The sequence below is a fragment of the Sorex fumeus genome, unplaced genomic scaffold (assembly GCF_029834395.1).
Source record: "Sorex fumeus unplaced genomic scaffold, SorFum_2.1 ptg000005l, whole genome shotgun sequence".
NCBI classification, from domain to species: Eukaryota; Metazoa; Chordata; class Mammalia; order Eulipotyphla; family Soricidae; genus Sorex; species Sorex fumeus.
This window is the reverse complement of record NW_026606062.1, coordinates 3,472,193-3,499,767: the sequence shown is the minus strand read 5'-3', so window position 1 is coordinate 3,499,767 and position 27,575 is coordinate 3,472,193. Positions and strand designations below refer to the sequence as shown.

The 27,575-nt window shown below is 44.3% G+C and overlaps 1 protein-coding gene across 1 annotated transcript in view; it reads right to left on the bottom strand.

The window, feature by feature from the left end:
- Positions 1–27,575, bottom strand: part of RHBDD1 (rhomboid domain containing 1) — a 103,456-nt gene that overhangs the window by 61,015 nt on the left and 14,866 nt on the right. Inside the window, exons 3-4 of the mRNA XM_056121797.1 lie at positions 5,209–5,297; positions 2,034–2,093 (exon numbers count right to left, since the gene is read on the bottom strand). Coding sequence (XP_055977772.1) covers positions 2,034–2,093; positions 5,209–5,297 — 149 coding nt within the window. The remainder of the gene's footprint in view (positions 1–2,033; positions 2,094–5,208; positions 5,298–27,575) is intronic.

Below are 27,575 nucleotides of genomic sequence, written 5' to 3'. Positions count from 1 at the left end.
TAGGGCACCGAATGCAGGCGGTGAGATAGAGCCGTCCAGAGAGCCCGCGAACACACCTTCTGCGTGCATAGTTTTTTACAGATTTGTATCGAATAATATACAGAAAAAAAGAATATACATTATTTGCAAGGGCTTGCAAATAATGTATATTCTTTTTTTCCCAAGGACAGATCATATACTGAAAAAAAGCAAAAGTAGTATTGAATTAAAAGTTAGGCAGGTAGGCGAGCAATACAGTGGGAGGGGTGAAGTACAGTGGGAACTTTGCACGCAGGCAAACCACGTTCAATCTCTGGCACCCCATATGGTTCCCTCAAGCCCTATCAGGAATGATACCTGAATGCAGAGTCAGGAGTAAGCCCTGAACACACAAACAGGAAAAGAGTTGGGGCCTGGAGAGACAGTACAGCAGATCGGGCATTTGCCTTAAAGGCGAGGCGACCAACCTGGGTTCATTCATTCCCCTGCATTCCATATGGTATCCCGCCAGGAGTGATTCCTGAGAAGAGCTAGGAGTAACCCCTGAGCATCACAGGGTGTGACCCAAAGAGTCAACACCCCCCCCCCCCCCAAAGTAGCATTTAGTGACTGAAAACCAGAAACTACAGTGTTACCTAACAATAAGAGAATTCCATGAGGAACAATTAACAAAAGTGGGTAAAAATGGAGATAACAATTGTCCACAAAAGGGGCTGGTAGCACAAGAGGAGCGATAGTGCAGTGGATAGGGCATTTGCCTTGCATGCAGCTAACCCGGGTTCAATCCCTGGCATCCCATAAGGTTCCTTGAGCACCACCCAGAGTAATTCCTGAGTGCAGAGCCAGGAGGAAGCCCTGAGCATCACCATGTGAGACTCCCCCCAACCCGCCCCCCCCCCAAAAAAAAAACCTGTCTATAAGATACTTTCACCAGTCCGAGGATGCCAAAGGGCAGAAACCTAAAGAAGTAATCTACCTAGCTGCTCACCTATTCACCTAACTACCTACTAGAATGGCAATGATTCTTTATTTAAGCAAGGAGTCAAAAGCTATAGCTTGTGGTCCAAATCTCACCTATGTCCACTTTCTTAAATAAGGAATTATTGGACACAGCTGCACCCATTTGCTGGGAGCTACCTATGGGTGCTTTATCTCCATGACCAGTAGGTGAGACTATTTGCAACCGAGACCACACAGTCAACAAAACTTTGGGTGTAAACAGTTTATCGGGCCCTTTACAGGTGCCAATCCCAGATTTAAATGACAGCAGTTCTCAGTTGGGCTAACTATGAAAGATAATGTTTCTGCAGCCTATTGATTTCTGTCTCCTGGTGCTGGGATATTATAGTGAAGCCTCCCCAGGCTGCAATGTAAGGCTCTAAAGGATACATGTATGAAAATGTAACTGTAATAATAATAAGCTTCAACAGAAATCCTTTTTACCTATTCACACAGACATCCTGTGATGAAAAATATGCTCTCTTCCAGTTTCAAGGAACTTATTCGCTAAGAGCACAATCTGTGCAGTTGAGGATCCAAAAACTTGAACCTAGTAAGAATCTTCTCATATCTGAGGGATGTTGCACCAATCACAGTATTTTCAAGCTGGTCTAACTTCTCCCATGGTCCTCCAACCACCTCACCAAATGTGTTCCATGGCTTCTCCGGGTCACCCCTCCACCAAGCACGTCATGTACAGCAGAGGCGCAAGCATATCACATGGGTGAAGGACCGTTCAAAACCACCATAAACCAGCAGTGGCTCTCAAGTGGGGGTAGCTCTCAAGCAGTGAATGCTCTGACTTAGCACAGCGGTAGGGTGTTTGCCTTGCATGCAGCCAACATGGCCGACCCGAGTTTGATTCCTCCACCCCTCTCGAAGAGCCCAGCAAGCTACCGAGAGTATCTCGCCCACACGGCAGAGCCTGGCAAGCCACCTGTGATGTATTCGATATGCCAAACACAGTAACAACAAAATCTCCAATGGAGACGTTACTGGGCCCGCTCCAGCAAAAAAAATAAGATAAGACACATTAAATAAAATAAAGTACATACCTGAACTACTGAAGTGGTGGTACTGCTGTCGTGGGTAGCCAGCGTTGGAGGAAAAAATGCCTAAACATGAAGGAAACAAATGAGTTAATTCTTACAATAAGAATACCCATCCCAACTTTAGGGACATATGGCTGACAAATAAACTTGGGCATCTATTTAGATTACACTACCTGATGATGTTACAAGGATGCATGATTATCTGACACACATATACAATGTGAAACAATGGACACAGTTAACCCATCTATCACCTCACACAGCGAGCGGTGTGTGTGTGTGTGTGTGTGTGTGTGTGTGTGTGTGTGTGTGTGCCCGCGCGTGTGTGCACGCATGCACACATGTGTGTGTACTTCAGGTCTACTCTCTTGGTAATTTTCAGTATATAACAGTGCTAATAACTACAGTCACATACTACATCTTAAGTCCCCAAACTCATTCATCTTCATTTGAACTAGTATCTCCCTATTTTCTCCTCCCCTCAGTTCTCTGGCAAACCACTGCTTTATTCTCTCAGTCTAGGAGTTTGATCTTTTCAGATTTCACACATGAGGAAGGTTATATAATTTTTCATGCTCTTTTTTTGTCATTGTTATGAGTTAATGTAATATCATCCAGGTGAATTCATTTTTCCCTAAGTGGCAGAGTATCTTTCATATGGCTAACTAATCTAAGCATGTGGGCATTGCATGCTTACAGTCAGATTCCACCACTTCACAACTGAGGTCCACAAAGACGCCAAAGTGCTGAAAATTTAAGGTACACTGGGGGATTTTTGGCTGAAAACTCCGGGTCTTCTCACGTTGGGGTAGGCAACCTCCCCACACCTGCCGTACTTCTGGAAGACCAGCAGCCACACTCACATCCTACTGCTGCCACCATGTAAGCTCACTGTTAAATATTCTGGATTTTCTGAAGTGGTCATGCGACATCTCACACTCTATGATGCTAACATCCCAGTAGGAGCACACCAGATTGAACGGGAATGTCATGGAGAAGCCTGCTAAGCTCAACTAACAAAAACATTAACACAGAAGGCTCAATTAGCAACAACAGCTCAGTAAACCCTCAGACAAGGAGTTAATGTCCTCGTGGTGACATATAACAATTTTCACAAATTTTTTTACTAAAGTAATTTTTAACCATTTCATTAGCCATTTAGGGGTAACAAGCGATATAAAATAAATTATTGTAGGCCTGCTACAAGGGCAGGCTTAAGGAGTGGTTGGAAAAAAGGAGACAACGGTGGAGGGAAGGTGACAATGGTTGTGGGACTGGTGTTGGAACACTGAATGCCTGTAACAAGTCATCATGGACAACTTTGTAAACAATAGTGTTTAGATAAAGTGGGGAAAATTTTAATTAAAAAGTAATTTAGAACGTGCATATGCATAGGAAACCTTATCTATTCATCCACTGATGGACCAGGCCCGGTTGTGATGCCTTCACATAAGATCGTGGTCTGGCTACAGTGAATAGTGGCTCCCAACCAAGGTGATCCATGCTCCTTATCCTATGTGCCTAAGGGGCCTCTGCTACTTCTGTCCCTAGGAAGACAGTAGTTCACTTCAGTTCTGTTGAACAGAAGAGGCTGAGAGAGGGGAGCTTTAGCATGACCCTCCACTTCCAGAGTGACCAGAGAGTAGCCATCCTCTCCCCGACCATGCTTGGTGATTTTCAGAGGGCCCCATTTCAACCCAGTTCTCAGATTAGATCTTTCTGCCATTTCATCGGGAGAAGCACCGGGAAAGGAGGCCGAGAAGCTGCAGGCTGTTTATAAACAACGTTGAACGCTTGTTCCAACTTTTAGTAGTTGCTCTTCTATTACTTTGAAAATGGAATGATGTCAAATGAAGTCTTCAGAGAAAAGAGGCAAGGTTTCGAGAAGGAAAACTAAAAATTTAAATGCTAGTATTATGGGGACAACCCCTTTCAAAAACGAAGTACTCACCTAAGCTCACTTGTAGTATGTCTGCAGAAAATCTCACTAAGCACTTGACTTTTAGAAAGACACAGGATAATAGGAAAGAATTTGTAAACTCCCAAGATTCATTTCTTTATTTTTTTTTATAGGTACTGAGAGCATTTGGGCAACATAGCTCATTGTAAGCTATGTCAGAAATACAATGAAATTAGAAATTTTTACCAAATGATGCTCTCACTGTCTCCTTCAGTCACATACTGGAAGTGCAATAACAAGCAAGCACAAGAAAATCAGAATATTTTCAGAACTTACACTGCCATTAAAAAAAAAAAATCACCCAATGGTGAATACAGCCTGCTAATAAAAGCGGCTGCATGGTGCCTGGGACGCTTTCTCGTATCATGAATATTATATGGTTTTCAAGAATACCAGCCATTGGCACAAACTGTGAAAACAAATTATTTATGGTTCAAGAAAAGGTAAAATAGTCTCGAAAGATTTCCCATGAATAAAAGATGAAATATTAGAGCTCCTCATATGGACTATGAAACAAGTGTTTGCAAAATAGCTTCCTTATAAGTCAAAAGCAGCAGAGCAGTTTAAATTAAGAGGACTAAAATATTCATACATTTCTACATAAAGTAAGGTATTTTCATTGAGCATCATCTCAAAAAGGAGAAAAGCAAGCGTGCATATGCTTGCGCACGTGAGCACACATACACGTAAGCACGCGCGCGCGCGCGCACACACACACACACAGTTTAAGCAGAAGCCAAACTTCTGGCAATAACAGGTTTGGTTTGGCTGTGCATGAATATATGTCTTACCCTCCAAGGACCTAGCGGTCATTCTGAATTCTTCACAAGACCAGCTTTGTAGCTGAGTACAGTTTTGGTTTTCCTTTTTAATGCTGCCATGCACACAGATTAGTTTGTGGAATACTGTGGAGGAAGGAGTCGCTTTAAACCTGTTTCAGTTCTCTGCATTGTCAAGGAGCCCAGGGCTTGCTGGAAGTAGCAGTAATACTGAGGGCATGAATATATCCCACGCTTCGTGCCCTAAGAAAGCCTCGGGTTTACATTCTGGGATTGCGGTTTCTTCTGAAGCAGCGTGTGGAACTGTACCGCTGCCTGTCTCTTGATTTTTAAGAGAGCCGTTAGGGAATTCCTAAGCTGAACCACGGGGAAACTGTTTCCATTAAAACTGAGATGCGCTTCCAATTGCTGCTCACACTAAATGTGTTTAGGTCTGTACCTGCACACGCTTCCATGATTTTCTTCAAAGGTCCATGAACGTACATTAGTCCAACAAGAATTCCAGCCAGATGCCCAGCGAAGGAAGTCCTAGGAGAGAAGGGGACCCTTAGTGAGCGTTTGTTCTGCTGCAGATTAGATACATTCTGCCTTTCCATTAGCCCAGTTCCTGTCAATTAGTCACAGGCTGCAGGATTTGCTCATATCAGGCCTTTTCTACAGAGCAGCATTTAACCCAGTCCAAAGAACAACATTTTCTATCTCAGGGAAGAATAGGGGAATGAATAACCAGCACAGTTCACGATGCTACATCCCATCTAGGCCAAGAGCAATGTGCTGGCCCCTTCACGGTGACAGAAACATTTTGTCTATACAACCACCCATTATATATACATATATATATGTATATATATATATATATTTCTTACAACTCTTCTTTGTATCTCTTAGCACAAACTTAAATAGAATTGGTTTCATACTAATTAAATCTCACTATCCTCTCACTGTAAGGGGTGGTATCTGTGTGTCCAAGAGGAAAAGAACCATGGTTTGTTTGTTTGTTTGTTTGTTTTGGGGGCTGGGGTGTTTGGGCCAGGAGTTACTCCTGGAACTGCACTCATGAATCACTCCTGGCAGTGTTCTGAGAACCATATGGGATTCTAGGACTCTAACCCAGGGGCAGCTACATGCGAGGCCAGCACCGTACCTGCTGTATGATCGCTCTAGCTCCAGAGCTGCATTTCAATACACACCACTGACCAGTGCATCAGAGAGCAACAGAACTGGCAAAGGCTGAGATGTTCCCACATCTCCCCTGAAAGAGCCTTCACAGGTATCTTTCAGTGACTTAGCAGAAAGATGCATAAAAGCCTTGAACTTCAAGCTTGCAGGATGAGTCGGGGCACTGAATTGGTTCCACTCTCCTCAAAACAGCATCTAAGACCTGGTGAGCACCCATAATTAGAAATGCCAGCCACGGCCCAGCTGAGTACGGCCATGGGTGACCATCCAATCAGGGACAGGACATGGATGCCAGGGCGGTACCTATAGGCTATGCCACAATGCCAAGGTGTTGTGTCTTATAGGTTGCATCTCTCTCGGTTATTGGAATTAGGCCATGATGTTTATGCAACAAAAGCATCCAAGGACACATTCCCACACAATCCCTGATGTTGACACGAGACTGTATGTTGGATGGGCCAAAGAATATCAGGAAGAGTCCCCTACCCCCACCCCAATGCTCCACAGGCCACACCTCCTGCAGGGAGCTCTTGCTCTCTAAAGCACCCACCACTGGTATCATTCTAAAACAGACCAGGATGCCATCACCATCTGAAGACACCTGCTGATGGCTCCCCCTTCAGAATATCCTCCACACAGCCAAGGAGGCCTTGCTGCCCACCTTTATCTCTGGCTGACCCCTCCCTCTGACACCCACCACACAAAGCCCTCAGAGGTGAGTCCAAGCCCAAGCGGACCAGCACCTTGGCATAAAACTGTGCCCAGGGGAAGAATCCTCCTTTCCTTCCCTCAGCCAGCCTGCTGTAGCTTTATGAAGGCTGATGGCTGACAGCATGCAGGGCAGCAAAGTCTGTCTGACTTTTAAGCTGCCTTTTACAAAACTCCCTGGAGGAGCAATGGTGCTTGTAAATTAGAAGTTAAACCATGTGTGTTTGTCCGCTGGACCCTGCGCCAGGCTGTTTCACTTGGAGTGCCCAAGAGAGGGACTTGTGGGACCCCTCCCAACCCCTAGGGACCCAGCCCCGGCAGCCAAAAAACTTCAGAATTCAACCACCACCCTGCTCATGGCCACTCTTCATATGCTTGGGGCCAAGCCTCACCCACAAGCGAACCTTTTTCCTGGACCATGCGCTAATGTGGCTGCACGACATTTCATAGGACACACCCTACTCATACTCCAAGAGTACTGCACCACATTTGATGGGGTTCAAAACAGGAGGCAAACAACTATAGAGGGAAATATATTCGGTTCTGCTTTGGGGCAGGGATTGGGGGTTGGGATGGAAACAACTGAAAAATGGTGGTGGGAAGGTTTAATGGAGGTAGGATTGGTGTTTAAATACTAAATGTAGTCAAATATTGTGAACTACTTTGTAAAATAAATTTTTTTTAAATGCACGTGCGTGCGCACACACACACACAGACCAAGCAAATAAAGACCTTTCACAGCTTGCAGAAGTGGTACCCTCAACATCTCGGCGAGCACAGTGACTTCTGAGCTTTGCACACATGCACAGTCACATAAGTACACTCCCAAGTGTGGAGGCCGCCACAGGGCACACCTAGCTATCAGGGGAACGTTTGATTCCATTGTCGCAGGAGGGCTCAGCAAGAAACCCACTGACCCTGGCAGCAAGGGGCTGGTGTAGGAGGATAGGAACCCACAGTGAGGTGGGCGGCTGAAGACCCTGGGAGCGAGTTAGTTACATGTGTTCCTCAAAGCTTTGGAGCTAGTGACAAAACTGTGGCCCTCAGGATGAGCAAAAGCAACAAGAACACTTCAGAGAAAGAAAGGGAGTCTCACACAGGTGAAACAACTGCTAGTTCAGACCACGTGCTGGCCCTGTGACTGTCAGACACACCCATTCCAAGTGACATGTACACTACACAGAGAGCGCCCCTCACACACACACACACCGAGAATCTCTCACACATTAATGGTCGCATGTACACACATATACATACTGACAATCACACACAAATACACTAAGACTCTCTCTCACACATACACTACGCAGACACTGAGAGTCTCATACACTCTGATAATCACACACACACACACACACACACACACACACACTGGAGTCTCAAACATACTGATAGTCACACACACACCAAGTACGCACAGACACATACTGGGAGTCAGTCTCTCTCTCTCTCTCTCTCTCTCTCTCGCACACACACACACACACACACACACACACACACACTCCTACACTCCTTCAGGAGAACTCTTAATTTCATCAAATATCTCTACTTCACAATATGTGTAAGCTGAGGATAAGGCTATAGTATCAGGACTCGGGTCTGATTTTCAGAGAACAGCATAAACTGTTCTTCAACGATTCAACAACAAAAATTATAGTCTATTTTTAGGCTATTTTGAAAATCATCAAGTAGCTCTAGAAAAGGCAAAGAAAGAATTTGAGGAATACCAAGAAGACAGCAGATAATTTAAAAATATGTGTGTATATATAAATATATATGTATATACAGACAGAGAAAGAGAAACCTCAATTTAATGGAAAAGAATAAAATAGCATCACTATTTTTAAATCTTCTTAAACAATCTTTATGGCAAACCATGTAGATATAAAATAACATGGAAGAAAACTTAAAACTTAAGTTGAAAAAAAATGCTCAACTTAAAACCTCGACCTATTAAAATAAGCTTGAATCTCAAGTACAATTTAGAGCACAGTACAGTCCAATGAACCTCTTCTCTCTCTCAATGGCTTCCAGAAGTCTGAGTTCCACCAAAGTTGCCCTAGCGTACCTGTGAGCAACTCAGAAAGGGAGGGGACGAGAAGAGAGCAGACCACATTATCCACTAACTTTCTGCATCTTCCACACTTCCCACAAATGGCATCCTTATCATTCCCTTTAAGCTCTATAAAGTTGTTCTTTTCTACCTTAAAAATGAAAGGAGATGATGAGGGGATAAGCAGGTACCGATGGCAATGGCACTCTATCTGCTCATCCTAACCAGGTGATGAATCTCTGCTGACCTGCAGCCAAGAGCCGAGCAGGGCAGGACCACAGGGTAGGGATGGGAGGTGATGCCTGGCCCAAGGCTGCTGTGGGGCACTGGGAAGCCTTGGGCTGTGGGAAGGACCCCATATCTGAGTGCTCTGATGAACAAGCATCTGCTTTAGAAGCCACTCCCAGTGGGCTAGAGAGACAGCTCAGAGAGCGAGCGTGTGTGATGCACACAGAAGGTGCAGGCTCAATCCCTGCACTGCATGGCACCCTGAGCACTGACTGGGAGGGGATCATGCTGAAGGAAAGGGAAGATGCAGAATGATCTCTCTCATAGGCGTAGCTCACAGATACACAAAGACCCAAAGGCAACATAATGGGTGGAACTGACACGCCTAATTGAGAAGGGGAGTGGGTGAGAGGAAGGGGAGGGTGAAGGGACCCTGGCGATGGGTGTGTTGTTGGATTATGTCCATGAGAAACCACTATTGATAGTATTATAAGCCTGGACAATAAATAAATTTTAAATTATTAATATAAATAAATAAAATTTAAAATCCTTGCCTATAGATAAAATAATTCATCTCAAACAGAATGATTTCAGATTCATCACAGGTTCCAAGTCTAAGTACCTTAGAACAACAGGATGAGACGGAAACGCCTAGTGGGGTGATGTCACCATTGTGGGGATACAGTATTGGAGTGGTTTTTGCTCATTTATGGGTCCAACCAAAACAAGAGATTCAACTGAATGCAAGGGGACATGGCACTCAGTAAACACACATCCACGAAGCTGCCACTGCACACAATCTCACAACACCCTAAAACACGGCAATGGCTGCAAACTCATGATGTAGTAGGAATCGGGGACCTCTGTCACCGATACATAACTGCAGCGATCAAAATGCTCTTGTGTGCCGTGAGGTGAACTGGAAAAAAAAAAATACTGCTCAAAATCCTGTCACAGAGGCAATCATTCTCTTAGATCATTCTCATAGATAGCTGAAGTGTACTGATGCGTCCAAACCCTTGGATGTACCACTGACTGGGAAGGGTGTAACAGGCTTGCTAAAACCCAACTCTTTGGGTGAAAGTCTCAGAGCATAAATCCTGCTAGTCACGCGTGTGCAGTTAAGTATTAGCCCTGCAGCCGCTGAGAAGCCTCAGCCTTCATTCTCCACTCCTAAGACTCCTCTCGAGTTATAGCCATCCTCCCAGGTGTCAGTTTATCTGACTTGCCCTCCTTGAGACGCGCTGTGCCTTTTCTATCTGAGATCTCAGGTCTCTCTGCAACTCTGAAAGGAGTCCTCAACTGTTACTATCTGTCCCATGGACCTCTGGGAACATTGGGAACATAGCACTTGCTTATTTCCTGACAAGGAGTAAAAGCCAAGGACAAGAATGAGAAGTGACGATCAGACACTGTGGGTTGCCTAGAAAGGAGAGGGGCGGTGAGAAGGCAACTGCGGAGCAAAATCAGGACGAAGACACCGGTGTGGAATGTGTGTCGAACACATATGAAGGGGAAAAAAGATTACGGTGAGTCTTAGGCTAAGGATTGGCTGATACTAACACCCACACCCCATGTTTGCTCCTCCCATGCCAACCTACGTGGATCATCCTTCTTTAGTGTCTGCCAACATGCCGGGAACGTTATTACCAAGAGTAGTGTAAGTCACAGTGAGCAACAGACACAAAAGAGAAAAATATAAAAATAGGAGGTTGGTTTGGAAGATTCAACTAAGTGCTAACTGCAAAGTGTCCCTGCACTCATGTGTCACTGTGGAGAATGTGAAGTCAAAGCTATGACTGAACATTCCAGCAAGCTAGAAAGGTTCCCCATTTCCAGAGGGCAAACTTCCTCTGCAGCTGAGGTGGCTGCCCTCTCTGACACAGCTCTGAGAGCAGGAAATGCATTACTCTGAGACATAATCACACGCGTCTACAGAGTCAAAGACCGCGTAAAGGGGGTAACTGGACAGTGCCCAATGCTGGACAAGGTAAGGGAATGAGTTAAGTAGGAACAATCGGCTAGAAGTGACCTATCCTATCACACCTTCCATAATTTCCTCCTGGAAAACACTTACTACCAGGGAAGGACCGAATCAATCAAATTCTGAGGTTTGGGAATCTTCATAAATGGTCCCAGACGGGTCTTACGGCAACGAGATGTGGTGACAATTGTTCAGGTGTTTGAACATTACTCCTGCAAGGAACAGTCTTCATAAAACTGCTTTCCCCCTAGGTGTTCTGCTCTTGAAGTGTCCAGTGTGTCCGCGATGCTTTTCCAGCCACAGACCAGAATGCGTCTCTGGCAAGGGCGATCTGGAAGGGCCTAGGTTTATACAATTGTCTGCATTTACAGGCTCTCCCTGGTACACCCCTCTTGCCATCTTTTGCTCCAAAAGTAAAAAACCAGCCATCTTCCAACATTAAAGCCCCCAGAGGCAGTTTCACTGGCAAACCTTTACTCTCCACGGCGGTTTATTAAACACAGCACCAACCTCAGACAGAGGACAGGGGCTTTCCGACTTGAGCCTCTGACAAACATGGTCTGGCTGAAAACAAGGGAACAGCAAAGGCAGGAAACATCTCCTTTACAAGAGGGCTTCCAGAATAATAGATGATGCCTAGAAATTTCTTGGCTCTCAATCTCATGCCCTCTGGCCTGATAATTCCATGGGCTAATTCAAGAGGGCTGCATTCATTCATTCATTCGGCAGCAGCTACTTCCTGTCTGAACACTCTGTGATTAAAAGAGACACTATCTTGTGGAGCTTATACCCTGGTGGGGGAAAGACACACATACAAGAACCACAATCGGAAGTTGCGATAAGTGTTACAGAGGAAGTCAGAGGTTCAGAAGTGGATGAAAAGCGACCTCGACAGGAGTTAGAGAAGGGTGCAGAGGGAGCTTGAGGCAGGCATGTGAGGCAGAGCTACAGGATGAACCCGTGTCTGAGGGAGATGGGAACTGGGTGCTGCAGCACAGTGTGCCAGGCCTTGCACCCCGCCCCCCAAGAAGAGCTTGGAAAGACAGGTTAAGGGAGACTCTCACGAGCCCCAGAAAGATGGCTCAGCTGTTTGCTTAAGTGCACTAGGGTATGACTGGAGAACTGTTAAATGGTCTCTGCTGCCTCTCGGAAAACAGACATGTGAGGCCAGAATGGCCAGCAAGACCACTCAGTAGGCAAGTGGACACTAAGACCAAACTTGAAAACAAGACTCAGTCACAATACTGGCCCTGGATTTCATTCTACTTGGCTGCTGTCTTTGTCTATCAATATCATTTTATTGCTGTATCTTTCTATACAGAACACAGATCATTCTTTTTTATACCTAAAACAGGAAAAGGAAAAGTACAATGATAGTAATAGACGATGGGAGGGGGGAAAGGGAGGAATAACCCCGTTTCCCAAACTTCTCAGAACAGTATTTTAGTAATTTATCTTTATTAAAATGAAAGGACAGAAACCGAGCACGTTTCCAAGTACAGATCAGTATTTCTCTCTTCAATGTGGGGGAGTCTAAATTGTTCGCTGCTGTTAGGGTAAGGCTGTAATGACTGTTTTCTCAGGAGCAGGAGCAGGTAAAGTGCTTTCCTTGCAGGTGGCTGCCCTGGGTTCAATCACGGCACCCCATATGGTCCCCCAAGCGCTGCCAGGAGTGTTCCCTGAGCATGGAGCCAGAAGGAAGCCCTGAGCATAGCTGAGTGCGGCACAAAAACAAAAATTAAACAAACAAACAAAAACCCTTTCTCCACTTTGCACATGGCAAGTGTCTGTAAATAGCACTCTAGATAAAAATCATAACCACTAGCTTTGCAGTATTACTACACTTTTCTAGGACCTGCGTCGATCCATTATTCCTATCTCCTGCAAAACAAAGTTTTGTACCAGATCCAAAGAAAGCCACAGGTACATAAGATCACACACAAAAGAAAGGGACTCCCCCATGCACACTTCTAATGGGACACAGATAGCGGAAAGTCATGAAGTGCTGACTGTGAGGTCTGTGCACACTTCCCAACCACACGCGTCACACACCTGCGTCTAGAGCGCTAGTTTGTGCACATGGGAAGGAGATGTGACCTGCTCAACACCAGTCGTCTGTTCTGGAGCACTGGGTAAAGCGCTGAGCGCACCGGCACGGGACAGGGGACTCTGGGCCCACACGCTGCTCTGACTCACTGGCACCCCCAGGAACCTTGCTCAGATGAATCCCTCTGAGTTCAGGTCTCACCCTGGCATGGTCAGTCACCAAAAGGACTAAGGAAAGAACCAATGAGCAAGCTTGATCCCAAACGGTAAGGCCAAGGGATACCCCCACCTCCCGCACATAAGTCCCAGAACAGAGACCAGCCAGACTGAGGGGTCCTTGAGCATCCCCCCGCCTCCTCAGCCTCCTCTCCCGCCAGGTTTCTGCTCCGTGGGACTCTGCAGACACCGGTCCCTCTGCCCCCAGCGGTTGCTGTGCCATCCTTGACCTTCTGTTGTCGAGAGCTGTCTGCCACCACCTGGCTACATCCCGAGTGTGTCTGGACCTATCCAACACTGGGCAGTGCCACTTGTCTTTGCTCAGAGCGGAACATGAAACACAACCCCCACTCACCGGCTTGGCGACACCAGGGGGTCCACCCACCCTCAAGACCGCGAGTAGCCTGGCGGTGGAGACGAGACCGTGAGCTTTCAAATAGCGCCCTGCACGAGGAGGAATTCTAAACACTCAGGCATGGCGCCACCCCGCCGCCCCAGAACACGTTAAGGGGGCCACTGTCACTTCAAAGGGTGAGAGTACCCAACACAGGAAGGACTTTTTGTGATGCCACCAGCGGGGCTCCAGCAGGACCCGATTTTATGGGCGGGTACAGAACATTTGACTCCGAATACAGCGAAGCACAAATTTCCCTTAGGTTACATTTACAATTCAATTTACAATTTTCCTGGAAAAACCCTTGTACGTTAAATTCATGCCAAAAAAAAAAAAAACCCTTTGTGTTTATATGAAAAGCACAATTGGGTTTTAGACTCAGATAATCATAAACAGCTTTCCCACCTACATAACCTTTTTTCAATAGATTTTATTTTGGGAGGGGCGGTGGGGGAAGCAGCAGGGAGATACGGAAGAAAAATTCTTGTTCTAGGGGACTGTCCTTATTGACAGCAACACAGTCAATACTGCGCCCACCCTGAGGCACTGCACCCCAAATGCCAGCAACGCCTCTGCTAATCATTCTAAGGAAAACCATCTCACCGGTTTCCAAAGCCCTTCCCGAGGACCAAGCCCCCAAGCCAGCGGAGGGCTCTGCGCCCCGCAAATATGTATTAAAGGTTCAGTGGATGACCTTTAATCATTAGGCCTCCAACTGTGTTTCTTTTCTAAGTGGGTCTCATGTGACTGCACTGGGCTCACATTCCAGGGATTCCAAGTAAATCACCCACATCTTGGACTGATATGCAGGAAAACTTCCCACCACAACTGAAATGCACATGGGAAGTTGGAAGATTTGAAAGAGGCTGTGATCGCTTCCACATTGCGCTGCGGGAGAATAAATGCGACTTGGCACATGAAAGATGCTCTGCCATCTGCAATTAGGATCGCAAAAAAAGAAAAAAAAATTTATCCCCCCGCTGGATACCACGTGAATGATTATTTGTACATCACCTCCAAAAGTGAATGTGCAATGAAAGAGAAGCAGGATTGTTTATAGCCTGATTTTAACATGTGCTACTGTGATGAAGGAAACAGATACTCCTGTGGGCTGGGCCTTCTGGGGCGTTTAAGAAGCGGAGTCCTCCTGGGCCCTGGAGTCGAAGGCGGCTGGGCTTTCTGAAGTTGCAGGCAGAGTCTGACTGAGAATCTGTCAAGGGATCCTCAAGAGAGCAAGACCGGAGAGGAAGTTGGCAGAGGCGCCATAGACATAACGTCTACACAGTCTATGACGTAGACGCCATGACACGAGTGAATGGGCAGTAGGGTGAGCTGCTGGTGCTCCAGCCTGGTTTCACGCTGTCTCTTGCAGTGATCACAGTTCCGTGGATCACAATTCAATTCCCCAAACATCTGCAAAATTGCTCTGGAATAGGCCTCTGACATTTTCTTTCTTTTGGTTATTCTTGGGTTTTGTTGGTTTTAATTTCCCAGGTGACTTTTCACCTGTTGGGGTCGAGGGCTGCCAAACTTACACTAAACTTCAAATTCTAACAGTGATATTTCTACTGCCACATTATGCCAATAATAAGGGGTGGGGGGGTGTAGGCAAGTCTCTTTACAAATTACCCCATAGAAATGACATCTGTTTCCCTTCTTGGTATGTTGGTTCTAATATATTCTACTTCAATGCAATGAGAGACTGAGTACAGCTTTGAAAATTCATGCAAGAAAACATATGAACTCACTTCAAAAGATTTACAACTTCTTTGGGCTTGTAAAAATCTGGTAATTCTGCTAGTTCGCGTCCTGTACACTCTCCAGTCCCAGCCGGTTGAGACTGAAGAGTCGGGGACATCTCTCGCTGAATCCCCAGATGCAAGGCGAAGATGCGGGCAGGGGACGCTGCATCACAGAGCAGGCCTGCAATCTCCGAAAAAGAGCAAATTCCACTTGCGGTTAAATCTGGTCTGAATGAAAATTCTTCCTCCGGATGCCACATCCATGGTCTGACTGAGGGGAGGGCGTGCCTCAACACTGCACACTGTTGTTCTGTCCCACCTCCTGCAGGGGCCCAGCAGGGCAGATGCAGATCCGAAACCTTGACTTTGCCAGAGCAGAGACACCTTGAATCTTTGAATCTGATCGTGAGAGGCCAGGGATGTGGAGGCCAGTGCCAACAAATAACCATCAAGTTCTCCCAGGTTCGCCACGTATCTAGAAGGTACTCCCTCCTCTCCTGCCAATGCACCCTTGAGTTCTCTACACCTGCCAAAGTCCGTTTCCCTGGTTTGAAACCAAGCATACCGATTGCGGGGCAGCAGACTGGCAGACGGCTGCCACAGAGACAAGTATAACTGAGTTGAGATGCTTCTTTATAACTGCTAGCCCTGAGTGACAGAGATAGGAGCTGCATGTCAGGCGGAGTCTCCTGGAAGTCAAGCCAGGGGGAACAGAGTCGAAGGTGGACCCCGCAGGTGACCTCCTTCAGTCTCGCCCCCAGAGCTGGAAAGGAAGAGGCAGGGCACCTGGGACTTGCTTCTAACGGATAAAACGCAGCTGGCCACTTCCCAGATGCTGTGACATGAGACCTGAACTCTGCCCCCCAACACCCAAACTGGCACGTTCTTCCAGAGGAGTCTCTCTGAAGGGCTCTGAGCTGCCCTCCCTGCCTGCTGTGAGACCTTGGGGCTTCCCTACCACTTCTGTCAGAGCCACAGAAGACACCTGAGGGGCACTCCAAGGGAAGGCCCAGACAGTGACACTGAACTTCAGGGATGTTCTTAATTTTTTTTTCTTTTTGGGTCACACCCAGAGATGCACAGAGGTTACTCCTGGTTCATGCACTCAGGAATTACCTGGCGGTGCTCAGGGAACCATATGGGACACTGGGAATCGAACCCAGGTTGGCCGCGTGCAAGGCAAACGCCCTATCCACTGTGCTATCACTCCAGCCCACTTCAGGGATGTTCTGCCTGTGGTTTTAATCCCTCCAGCCCTCCAAGAGACAGGCACCACTACCATACCCATTAGACAGCTGAGGAACCGAGACTTCTGGAAAGAAAAAAAAAAAAAGCCTAGGTTCAGGATGTTGAAGCGAAGGGTGGGTAGCAAGCTGAAGTGGCACCCAATAAAGGCACGCAAAGATGAATCCGCACCCACGGCTCTTCCCTGGGGTGGGGTGGGGGTGGGGGAATCTCTGAGCACCTGCACAAATAGGAGGAGGATGTACAATCTACAGCAGAGGAACACGAGAGTGAAATTCCAAAAGGAATGACAGGACCCTGTCACTGCTTGTGTGATGCATGTCCTCAAACACAGAGGGTCGGGTTTCGATTCCAAAACACCAAAATGGTGGAATAATCTAATCACGCTTCAAATTTATACCCCTTACCAAAATATCTTTAAAACAATACAAGCCTTCTGCAAGTTTACGGAAAGAGCTGTTGCACTGGGTGCTTTTGGTCTCCTTTATCATTTCCTAAGAGCGTTTGCTACCTATTCCCTACCCAGTCCTTTCTGACCTGTCGATTCTGAACTAAGTCTGAAGAAAACCTGGTGAAAAAAGCATAAAAACCTATGAAATCCATCTACTATTGAAAATGACAAGCTTGGTGGAGCACCTCAGAATAATATGGAGCCCATGAGGAGGCACGTTGTGAGCTGGGAGTCACCCTCATCCCCACAGGCGTCAGTGGCTGGGACTAGTCTTTCAGACCCAACACAGAGAGTTCTGCAGCATGTGAAATCCGGCTACAAACAGCCTTTGCTTCATCTCACAATGGAATACTACACAGCTGTTGGGAAAAGTCATGAAATTTGACTAAAATGGATGGACTTGGAGTATCATGCTGAGTGAAATGAGTCAGAAAGAGAGGGATAGATATAGAATGACTACATTCAATTGTCATACACTACATATAAATATATATATATATATATATATATATATATACACACACACACACATGTATATAGTAAAAGACATATCCACGGCCAGGGAAAACAGACTAGGAGGACTGGTCAGTGGTTAGAATCAACCACAAGTGTGTGGGAGGTGAAGGGTAGGTAAGATAGAGAAGGAACCAGGATGACAATGGCTGGAAATGATCATGCTGAACAAGAACTGAGTGTTAAAAGTAGGTAAAGGGATATACCAGATAACCTTTCACTATCTGTAATTCAAACTGCATGCTCAAAAGGGAGCATGTGGGACGTGGGGGGAGAGAGGGAGAAAGAGAGAGAGAGGGAGGGAGGGGTGAGAAAGGGGGGTGGGGGATGTGAGGAAAATTGGGAACACTGGTTCTGGGAAATGTACATGGCAATGTAAATGGCGGAGGGATGGGTGTTGGAACACTGCATGAATGGAACCTAATTATGAACAGCTTTGTAAGGGTCTATCTCACAGTGATTCAATAATAAAAATCTTAAACAAACAAATCTGTGCCAAACGGCATACCATCCGCTCACTCAAGACACTTAACAGCAGTCAGGGTGTGCTCAGAGATTCAGGAATTAAAATGTATGCCTCTCCAATGAACTTCTACCACTTCTTTGGGCAAATCTTGAAAATCACATCGACGATGCAAACTGTTTTAAACTCCACGTCCCAAGAGAGGCTTTTGCATCCTTCTTGTATCCAACCTATCACACAGCCCTACAATCCTCACGGCTGTAGCTTCGGTCACTTCTCAGGCCCTGCAAATAACATCTTCAATCTCTTGGTGTGAAAAATCATTTCATTCTAACTCCAAAAGAGCTCACACTAGAGATCTGACAACCACGCACGATTAATGCCACCATTATTAGGACAGCACCTGAGTGGGATCATCAAAACCAAAAAGTATTTCTAAAGATAAGAACAATGAAGAGGCAGGGAGGGGAAGAGGAAAAGATGTGGGGGGGGGGGGGGGGGGAGGAGGAGGAGGAGGAGGAGGAGGAGGAGGAGGAGGAGGTCCTCTTACACAGTACAGGGCATTTTTCATACAAATAAGCTTTCCTCTGTTACTCCTCAATAAAAGAAATACGGGATGGAGAGGAGGTGTGGCTCAGTGGCTAAAGGCCCTGTCTTGTAACCACATAGGTGCTATGTGTATGTAGTCCCAGCAACTGTGGTATCTGGACAACCTCCCTCTCCCAACCAATGCTGACACTACAACACAGTGTGTTATCTCTGGTACAGAGAGGTGTGCAAGAGCACTGAAACTCACGTGACTCACTCTGGCCCAGTGTGTGACCGCCACAAGTGTGAGCACAATGAAACGATGTGATCCCTGGCAAGTGTGTGTACAAGCACTGCAACAAACGCGTGCACAGTGACGGAGTGTGCAAGCACCATGCCCAGATATGTGGCTCCCAGCATGCAATGCAACCAAGCAAGTGTGACCCCCCAATCACTGCAACAACAGCGGCAAAGGAAAGGGGACCAGAGTAAGTGGAGGGAAAATATGATGAGAACTGTAGGTCAGATTCACAACAATCTACAATCCATACCTTTTCATGCCCAACAACAATCTTGAAACAGGCAGAAGGTTACTAATGCCCTACATAGCTGTTCTGCTAACGGCTGGATGGGCCGGCTATGGAACAGAACCCTATTTCCAGGGAACTCTCTTCTATGTCGACTTGAACCTCACTTCTACTCCACAGCACGTGAAAGGCAGAAAAAAGGAAGGAGGCAGCCATGAGTCATGGTCAACTGGGGTGAGACAAAGACTATCAGGATCCTAGCTAGTCCAGGTACTGTGAGGAAATGACTTCCAGGTGATTCTAAACTTGGGAAAAGTAAGCCAAACGCAAAACAAAAAGACACAGCCATGGTCGAACAGCAGACTGCCATCAGTTACCACAGTGGTTACAAGGTGATTAACAAAAAGGTGGATCAGATAGGTGCTCGTTTTCAAATCATGGCCTCAACCTGTATATTCTCTAGAAAAGAATACTGCACATTTTATAGTCATTTTTTCCCCTGCACGTTGTAGTACTGAATAATTTAAGACCCATTTGAAACACACACACACCCGACAGTTTTTAAAATACTATTTGACAACAGCATTTTCAACATCTATAAAAAATATGTGCTAGAGAAGCAGATTCTGTACACACTGTCTTTCATTAGCGAGTCCTAGAGTATTTTTACCCAGTGGTACATCACACTTCACAACATCACTTGAGAGGAGAAGAAGGAGGAACAAGGGCAAGGGAGGCCCTTAGTTCAGGATTCAGATTACTAGGTCTGGCAACACAGTGACCTATACCCTCTGAGTCAAAGGAACTGCTTCATCCAAATCTACACGCTGGCCACGGCTGCGGGAAATATGGTCCTTCGAAACCTGCAGCCTGCCTATGCCTTGAGCAACGAACGACACTCACTCGATGGTGTACAAGAGTTGGACAAGAGACCCTACAAGCTCCGGTGTGACAAGGATGTCTCGGGACACATCAGAGAAACTCCAGACTTTAAAAACCAAACCAAAAACATTATTACTACTGTTTGGAATATGTAAACTCCCTGCTGTTTCCCCTTTATGGAGGGAGAGGGGGTTGAAGATCACACCTGGCAGTGCTCATGGCTTACTCCTAGCTCTGTGCTCAGAGGTCTACTCCTGGCAGAACTCAGGGCATCATAGTGCCCTACCTGCTATATTATCTCTCTGCCCTGATGCTTCCTTTACAAACGAACTGCAATAAGCAAGTAAATATGTAAATAAATAAATAACAAGGAAACTGGGTTTTAGTACCATTAGTTGAAAGTTTTCCTAAAACAAGAACCAAAAATAGGTAATCTTTTCTTTGCAAGAGGTGGGGGAGCACACTCCATAATAACTTGAGAAAAAAAATATATATATATATAATCTGAAGGACAGAGAGATCGTACAGGGGTAAGGCACTTCACTCAGTATCTGGCATCACATATGATCCCCAAACATGGCCAGGAATGAGCTCTGAGTTTTCTGTTTTCTCCATATTTATGCTTACATAGGTATCTGTGCTTTTTCTTATCAACTGTTTCCAACTCTCCTAACCTCCTTAATTAAACCTACCACAAACTTACCTATTTTTGTTTTGTTTGGGGAGGAGCCACACCTGGCGATGCTCAGGGCTTACTCCTGACTCTGCACTCAGGGATCACTCCTGGTAGTGCTCAGGGGACCATATGGGATGCCAGTGAGCAAAGTCTGCGGCATGCAAGGCAAACGCCCTACCTGCTGTACTATCGCTCCAGCGCTAAGCCTGCTTATTTGATCTGTCTTTTCAAAGGCACACCTCTGACATAATAATTTCAATAATTTTTTCCCTTTTGGGTTTATAAAATGCAAGTCTCATCAATTCCATTGTCCGCTCATTTTCTATGTATTTGTTCCTGATCTAGCTTCTTAGGTTGAAGATTTAAGTTCAGTGACTTTTAACTTTCTTCTTATATTATAATAAACACTTGGGCATTTACCAGAGTTCCTATTTAGTCTTCTGTTCCCCAAATGAGCAGCTATTTACATTTCCGAAAGGTATTAATTGTTGGGGCTGTTGTTTCTTATGCTGGTTGTAGGTTTAATTTAATTTTAATTTTCTTATGTTTCACTTTCCCACATCTGTGTTATCACTTTCTGGCCACATCACATGGCATGTACAACAGTATTTTCAGAGGTGACGGCTGCCTCCTGTGTGCAGGCTGGTGTCCTACTGGAGGGCTGAGGCGTCTGTCTCTTAAGCTCTTCTACCTGCTAAGTTTTCCTTCTACTCCTAGGAATCTCTGCCTTCCAGCTCTCTGGCTTCTGCCCCTGAAGACCTCAGGGTTTGGGGCAATAATTCAACTACTGACTTTGCCCTTTCTCCAACAGCAAACTCTGACTTTACTCAACAACGATCCATTTGCTGGGTCCCCATGATGTACTGGGGTCTATTTTAGATGAGAAGGCCACGCAGCCAAAGGCCTGAGGTCTCTGCTCTCACAGAACTTGGCAGCGCTCTCCAAGACTCAATAAAACATACTATATTTATATCTTAATAACTCCATTTTTCTTTGTATATAATGCATGCTCACAACAGAGAATCAGCCCCAGAAAGTTTTAAAGAAAAGGTGATACATAATTCCATAAGCTTGAGTGCTTATTATCTATTAGTGATTATTCTATGAGCACTAATAAAATCATGTGCTTTTTTCTAACCCTCTTGTGACTATCCCTACTTTGGTTTGGTTTTGTTTGTTTTGTTTTGTTTTTGCTTTTTGGGTCACACCCGGCGATGCACAGGGGTTATTCCTGGCTCATGCACTCAGGAATTACTTCTGGCGGTGCTCGGATGGGATGCTGGGAATCGAACCCGGGTCGGCTGCGTGCAAGGCAAACACCCTACCCGCTGTGCTATCGCTCCAGCCCCACTATCCCTACTTTAGAAAGAACAATCTGAAATCGCATTTTATAACACTTTGTATTCTACTTCTTACCTTTTAAGAATTGACAATTTCATTAAAATAATCTTTGAAAGATACCATTTTAGTGACATATTTTATCACATCATGATTAATTAAACTACTTATCTATGAGGGCTGGAGCAATAGGACAGCAGGTAGGGCGTTCGCCTTGTTCCTCTCGGAGAGCCCTGCAAGCTACCAAGAGTATCCCGCCTGCACAGCAAAGCCTGGCAAGCTCCCCATGGTGTATTGATATGCCAAAAACAGTAACAAGCCTCACAATGAAGATGTTACTGGTGCCCCCTCAAGCAAATCAATGAACAAGGGAAGACAGTGCTACAGTGCTACTTATCTATAAATGAATTGTTAGTGCTGTTAATTTCTCCAATACTTCATAAAAAGGAATGAATTCATGTCAGTCTTTTTCTATATTCTGGGTTTTGTAACTCAGACAGCTTCCTGGAGATGTAATTACTGCAGTAAAGGATATAAACCTTTTACAGTTCTTGATACATATGACCAAATGATTTTCCAAAATGTTTATACTGATATACAACCCATTAGAATTTTTTATAAACTCCCTTTTAACCAAGCCCTCAACAACAGTGAAATGTTTCATTTCTATTAATTGTGTGAGTGAAATGGCTTATTCTCCCAATTTTCCCATATGTGGCATAACAAATGAGTTTTATGTTATACATTAGCTGCTGATTTATTTTTTTCTGTAAATCATCAATTAGTGGACTTTTCTGATTCAGCTGCTGGTATTTTTCTTGCATTTGGCACTGCTCTCCAGAAAGGAGTAACCTTGTATTTCCTTATTATTCCTTTTTGGCCTCTGTTTTCATTAGTAACATATTTGAACCTGAAAAGAACATTGTTTTGCTTGCATTTAAGATTATGTTCTTCACTTTTAAGCTCAGAAATTTCCCTGACATATTTAAGTACTTTTAAAATCCTGTTTTTTCAAAACATCTAAACAGGAAACTGTTTAAAAAAAATGCTGTGTAATATAATAAAATAAAGCTCTAACTTTAGTTTCCTCTAATCATTTTTGAAATTTTTTTCAAGTAGCATTTGTTAAATAACCCTTATCTTCCCTGCTAGTTTTTTTTTTATTTAATGTTATCTTTATTGTATTTATGACCCACTTTCCCCTTAAAAGATAAGGGGCGAAAAATTTTAGAATCAAGGAATATAGTGACATAAATAATGGCCCAAATCAAAACAGTAGTATAAATAATAGAAGAGACATACATTGCTAGAAACAAAACTTGTTATTTATTTGACCTGTGAGTTATGAATGACTACAAAATTAAAATGCTCTCCTATTGAATTCAGAGGGGAACAATGTCTATTTAAAGAGAGATAAATTAGAATCAAATTATTTTCTCTCTCATATAGGCTAATGAGAAGCCAGCCAACTTTAAATGGAAGAAACCCTCAGACATTCAGCAGCCTGTTCTCAGCTGGTTATCAGGGAATAATTGACGTACTAATGATTTCAATTCATAGCACCCACTGTCTTCATTTTGCATAATCTGAACCAAACCTGAATGTAAATGGAATCAATCTTCTTGCCCATTTAACTCCTATGACTTTTAGCTAAAAGTCACTTAATACTATAGAAAAGGAAAAATTAGCAAACATAAAGAACTTTATATTTAAAAATACCCTCCTTAAAATACTAAAACGAATGCATTAAGTAAATACATCAGAAATTTCCAGAGATGTGATTTATTATCTTATTAGTTGAGAGTGAATATTTAATTGTGTAACATTTATCTCCAATAGTGTCTGTTGAAGAAAAATTCCAAATGGGCCAAAGTGCATATTCTAAATGCTCCAAAGGGAAATAAATGTGCTGCAACGCGTTCATTATAATTTTAATGAAAAAATATTAGGAAGAAAAAAAATCAAATGAAAATAATTGCTGCATTTGGTCATTAACTTTCCAGATTAAAAGCACCTATTTTCTATAAACATATTACACAGAGCTCTTCTATTTAGTAAGAAGCACTTAAAAGAAAAAATGCAATCATTGGTATCACTTTTTAATCCAGTACATAGGACATTTTTTCGATTTTGTAAAATGTGTTCATTCTTTTTTTAAAAATAAACCCCGGTCATCATTACCTGAGACACCCAATACAGGCAACCCCAGGGCTGCACCTGTCACTGGCCCACCAGAATTGGTCCTTAACAAGCCTGGTTAGTTAAGTACAGATTAGGTAGGTGCGATCATCCACGTACCCACAATTACATCACAGCATGATGGCCAATTAGTCTCCACCTGGGCAGTGAACCTTATTCCAGACAGTGCTGTGTTCCGCTGGAGAAACAGCTGCCTCCTTATTTCTACCCACTGCTCTTCTCTGTTGTTTTTAGACCAACCAATCGAGGAACGCAGGTCCTAAACAAGGTCTGACTAATTTCTCGACAGCAGGAGTCCTCCGGGCCGGTGCACCGCTGCGGTGGAGAGGGAAATTTCTCATATCCGCCTCTGTGCGTGACGTGTCTGTGTTGACCGTGGAACCACAGCGGGACGGCCCGATTATAGAGGACAATATGTGTTCACAGGCCTAAATGCAAACTTGTTCTGAAATCTAGCTATGTGGCTAATTGAATGCGGCTTCTGAAGCACAGAAGGACAAAGGAGAATGAAGATAAAGCTTCTCTGCACAGATAACATGGAAATGGGTTCTTTAAAAAATAAAATCCACTGTCTGTAGCCACTGTGAGGAACTGTGAGGGAAGGGACTTTGTCCCCAGCCTCATCCAAAGATTGAAACCCTACCTTCCAGGCGACAAAATTTAGACACGGGTTTTTGGTAGATGATCGGGTTTAGATAAGGTCTTGAAGGAGGCAACATCTGGCTACAAACTACTCGAGTTCTCAGCTGAAACCAACCGTGCTGGCACCTCATGATCTTGGGCATCTAGCCTCCACAAGTGGGGAAGGCAATGAACTCTTGTTTAAATCAGTAGTTTTCAACCATCACACTCTGAATGGGCATCAGTCTGCAGGTGTAAAAAGGCTGACAAGTACTAATTTCAATCACACAGTCCAGCCTATTTTGTGTGGCCGCTTGAGCTAGGACGGAAGTCTCAGGAGGCAAGACTACCGATCATGTGTTATCCCAAATGAGATTCTGGAACAGAAAAAAGGACAGCAGGTACCAGACCTGGAAATTTTGAAGACATACAGTATGGACTTGAGTTCCCAACGCTGTGTTATCATGTAACAATAGACTCTACTAATGGTAAGATGTCAGCGTTACCTGAAATTGACCATTTAGGAGATTTCAATGTATCTTCACAACTTTCCTGAAAGTCTGAACAATTCTTTAAAAGATGAAATTTAGTTGAAATCAGTGAGGGGTTGGAAAAATAGTGTAGGGGTTAAGGTGCTTGCCTTGTACCCGCCAACACATGGTTCCCCAAACACCACCAGGCCAGAAACTGCACCTAAGCATTCAGGTGTAACTCAAAACAGACAACACAACAAAAATCAAGCAATATACCTATGTGTTCTATCACTCCCATGCCCCCAAACAACATCCATTTCTCCATTTGTAGTGTCTGTAAGATAGAACAGTAGTTTTCCACCACAATCATGCACACCAGTGTTGGTCCGTGGGTGTGAAAGCTGGAGAATAAACCCTTATCCATAAATATCATCAAAAACAAATTTCCCATAGCACAGTCTATGTTACTATTTCTAGAACCTAAAACTATACTGTGTACTTCAAGTCTCAGTTTGGACCAGCAAAAAGTTCCCACGGTATTTAATATCACCTCCCACTTATAGTGAACAAAGTTCCCTTCAAATATGCAAGCACACATTGAAAAAGGAAAAAGAAAGGGGGGAAATGACTTATTTCAATAAAAGAGGAATTGGAAATAAGAGGAATGGAGTAATTTTTCATACATGTCAAATTTGAAAATCACAAAAAGAGTCGTGTGACTGGACAGGAAGTTAAGTAATGGGGCTCCCATGTGCTGTTGGTAAAACTGGAACAAACGAACAAAAGGCAAATTGGTAGTAAGAATAGGAAGAGGCATGAAGACAATTCCAACTGGGTCACAGAGATAACAAGGGGCTAAGGTGCTTGCCTTGCAGGCAACTGATCTCAGTAAATCCCCAGTGCCACAAATGGTCCTCTGAGCACCATCAGGAGTGATTCTTAAGCACAGAGCCATAAGTAGCCCCTGGGGATGGGCCAAACACCCCACCTTGATGCAACCCCTCAAGAATTTTTTTTCAAAGACTTTACCCATGATTCTATTTCTGGGAATCTACTTCAAGGACATATTCAGACCTGGGAGCCAAGACCTGCAAATAATGCTCTGGCAGACGTCCTCCCTTGTACTTCGAATGAATGGGAAGCAAGATTACAAACACAAAACTACTGAATGAATGAGAAAATAACCACACCAGGAATCATTCTGCTGCCACTGAAACAAGCTTTCTAAAACCTGTGCGTGAAATAAGTGAAATAAAAAATAGAAAACATCATTAAGTGTACATGAAGGTAGGAGTGTGTGATAACAAAAAACAAAGAATAGCTTTCTCTGGGTAGAAGGCTATGGACAATTTGTTTTCTTTACCGTATATTTTATATATATTTTATATATATACATATATGTGTACATATATACACATAAGTATATATATCATATAAGTGATTTATAGGACATGTGTTAAATACAATGATAGTTACGTTGTATATATGTTATATATGTCATATATGATACATATGAATATGTGACTATATGATACATATATATATATAAACATGGACATGTTGTTCTTTCAACTAGGACCTAAAACTTTGGGTTACACTTTCACCTAGCTACTACTTTCTTCTCAAGTTATATAGTCTATGCAACTTTTTAAAAATAGTTTTATAGGGGCCAGAGTGATACAGCACAGGGTAGGGCGTTTGCCTTACACACAGCTGACCTGGGTTTAGTCCCTGAAGCCCCGTATGATCACCTGAGCACCACCAGGAGTGATCCCTGAGTACAGAGCCAAGAAAAAGTCCTGAGCACCAGCCAGGTGTAGGCCCAAACCCAAAAGTTAAAGATTTTTTTCAAATCAACCGCTATACTAAATGAATAAAGAAATCTCTGTCGTCAGATCAAACGGTCTTTTCTGTTCTCGAGTGTTCCCTCTGCAGCAGTCAGGTTTGGGGCTGCACACTGTCCAGCTGTCCAGGATGGGCTACTCTGGGACCTCTCCTCCCCCTCTCCACAGGTTTGGTCCCCAGGGCCAGGTCCGTCCCTGCCGCTCCCCTGCAAAGAGTTCCAATTCGAGCTGAAGGGAAAGTTCCCTGCTCAAAATTTCTCTCTCATCTCATAAAATCTAACTCAAGGGAATCGTTGCTTTGGTTAAATATTGCTCTCACCTTGAGTTCTATTCAACTCCTAAGGCCTCCTGGGAGGCAGACAAATTAACTAACTCTTTTATATGACTCATATGACTTCCCTTTATGGGAACCAGCAGAGACGGGGAAGGAAGAAATGTACAAACAGACACCTGAGGAATGTAGAGGAAAAACTTGCCCTACTTCACCAAATCTGCG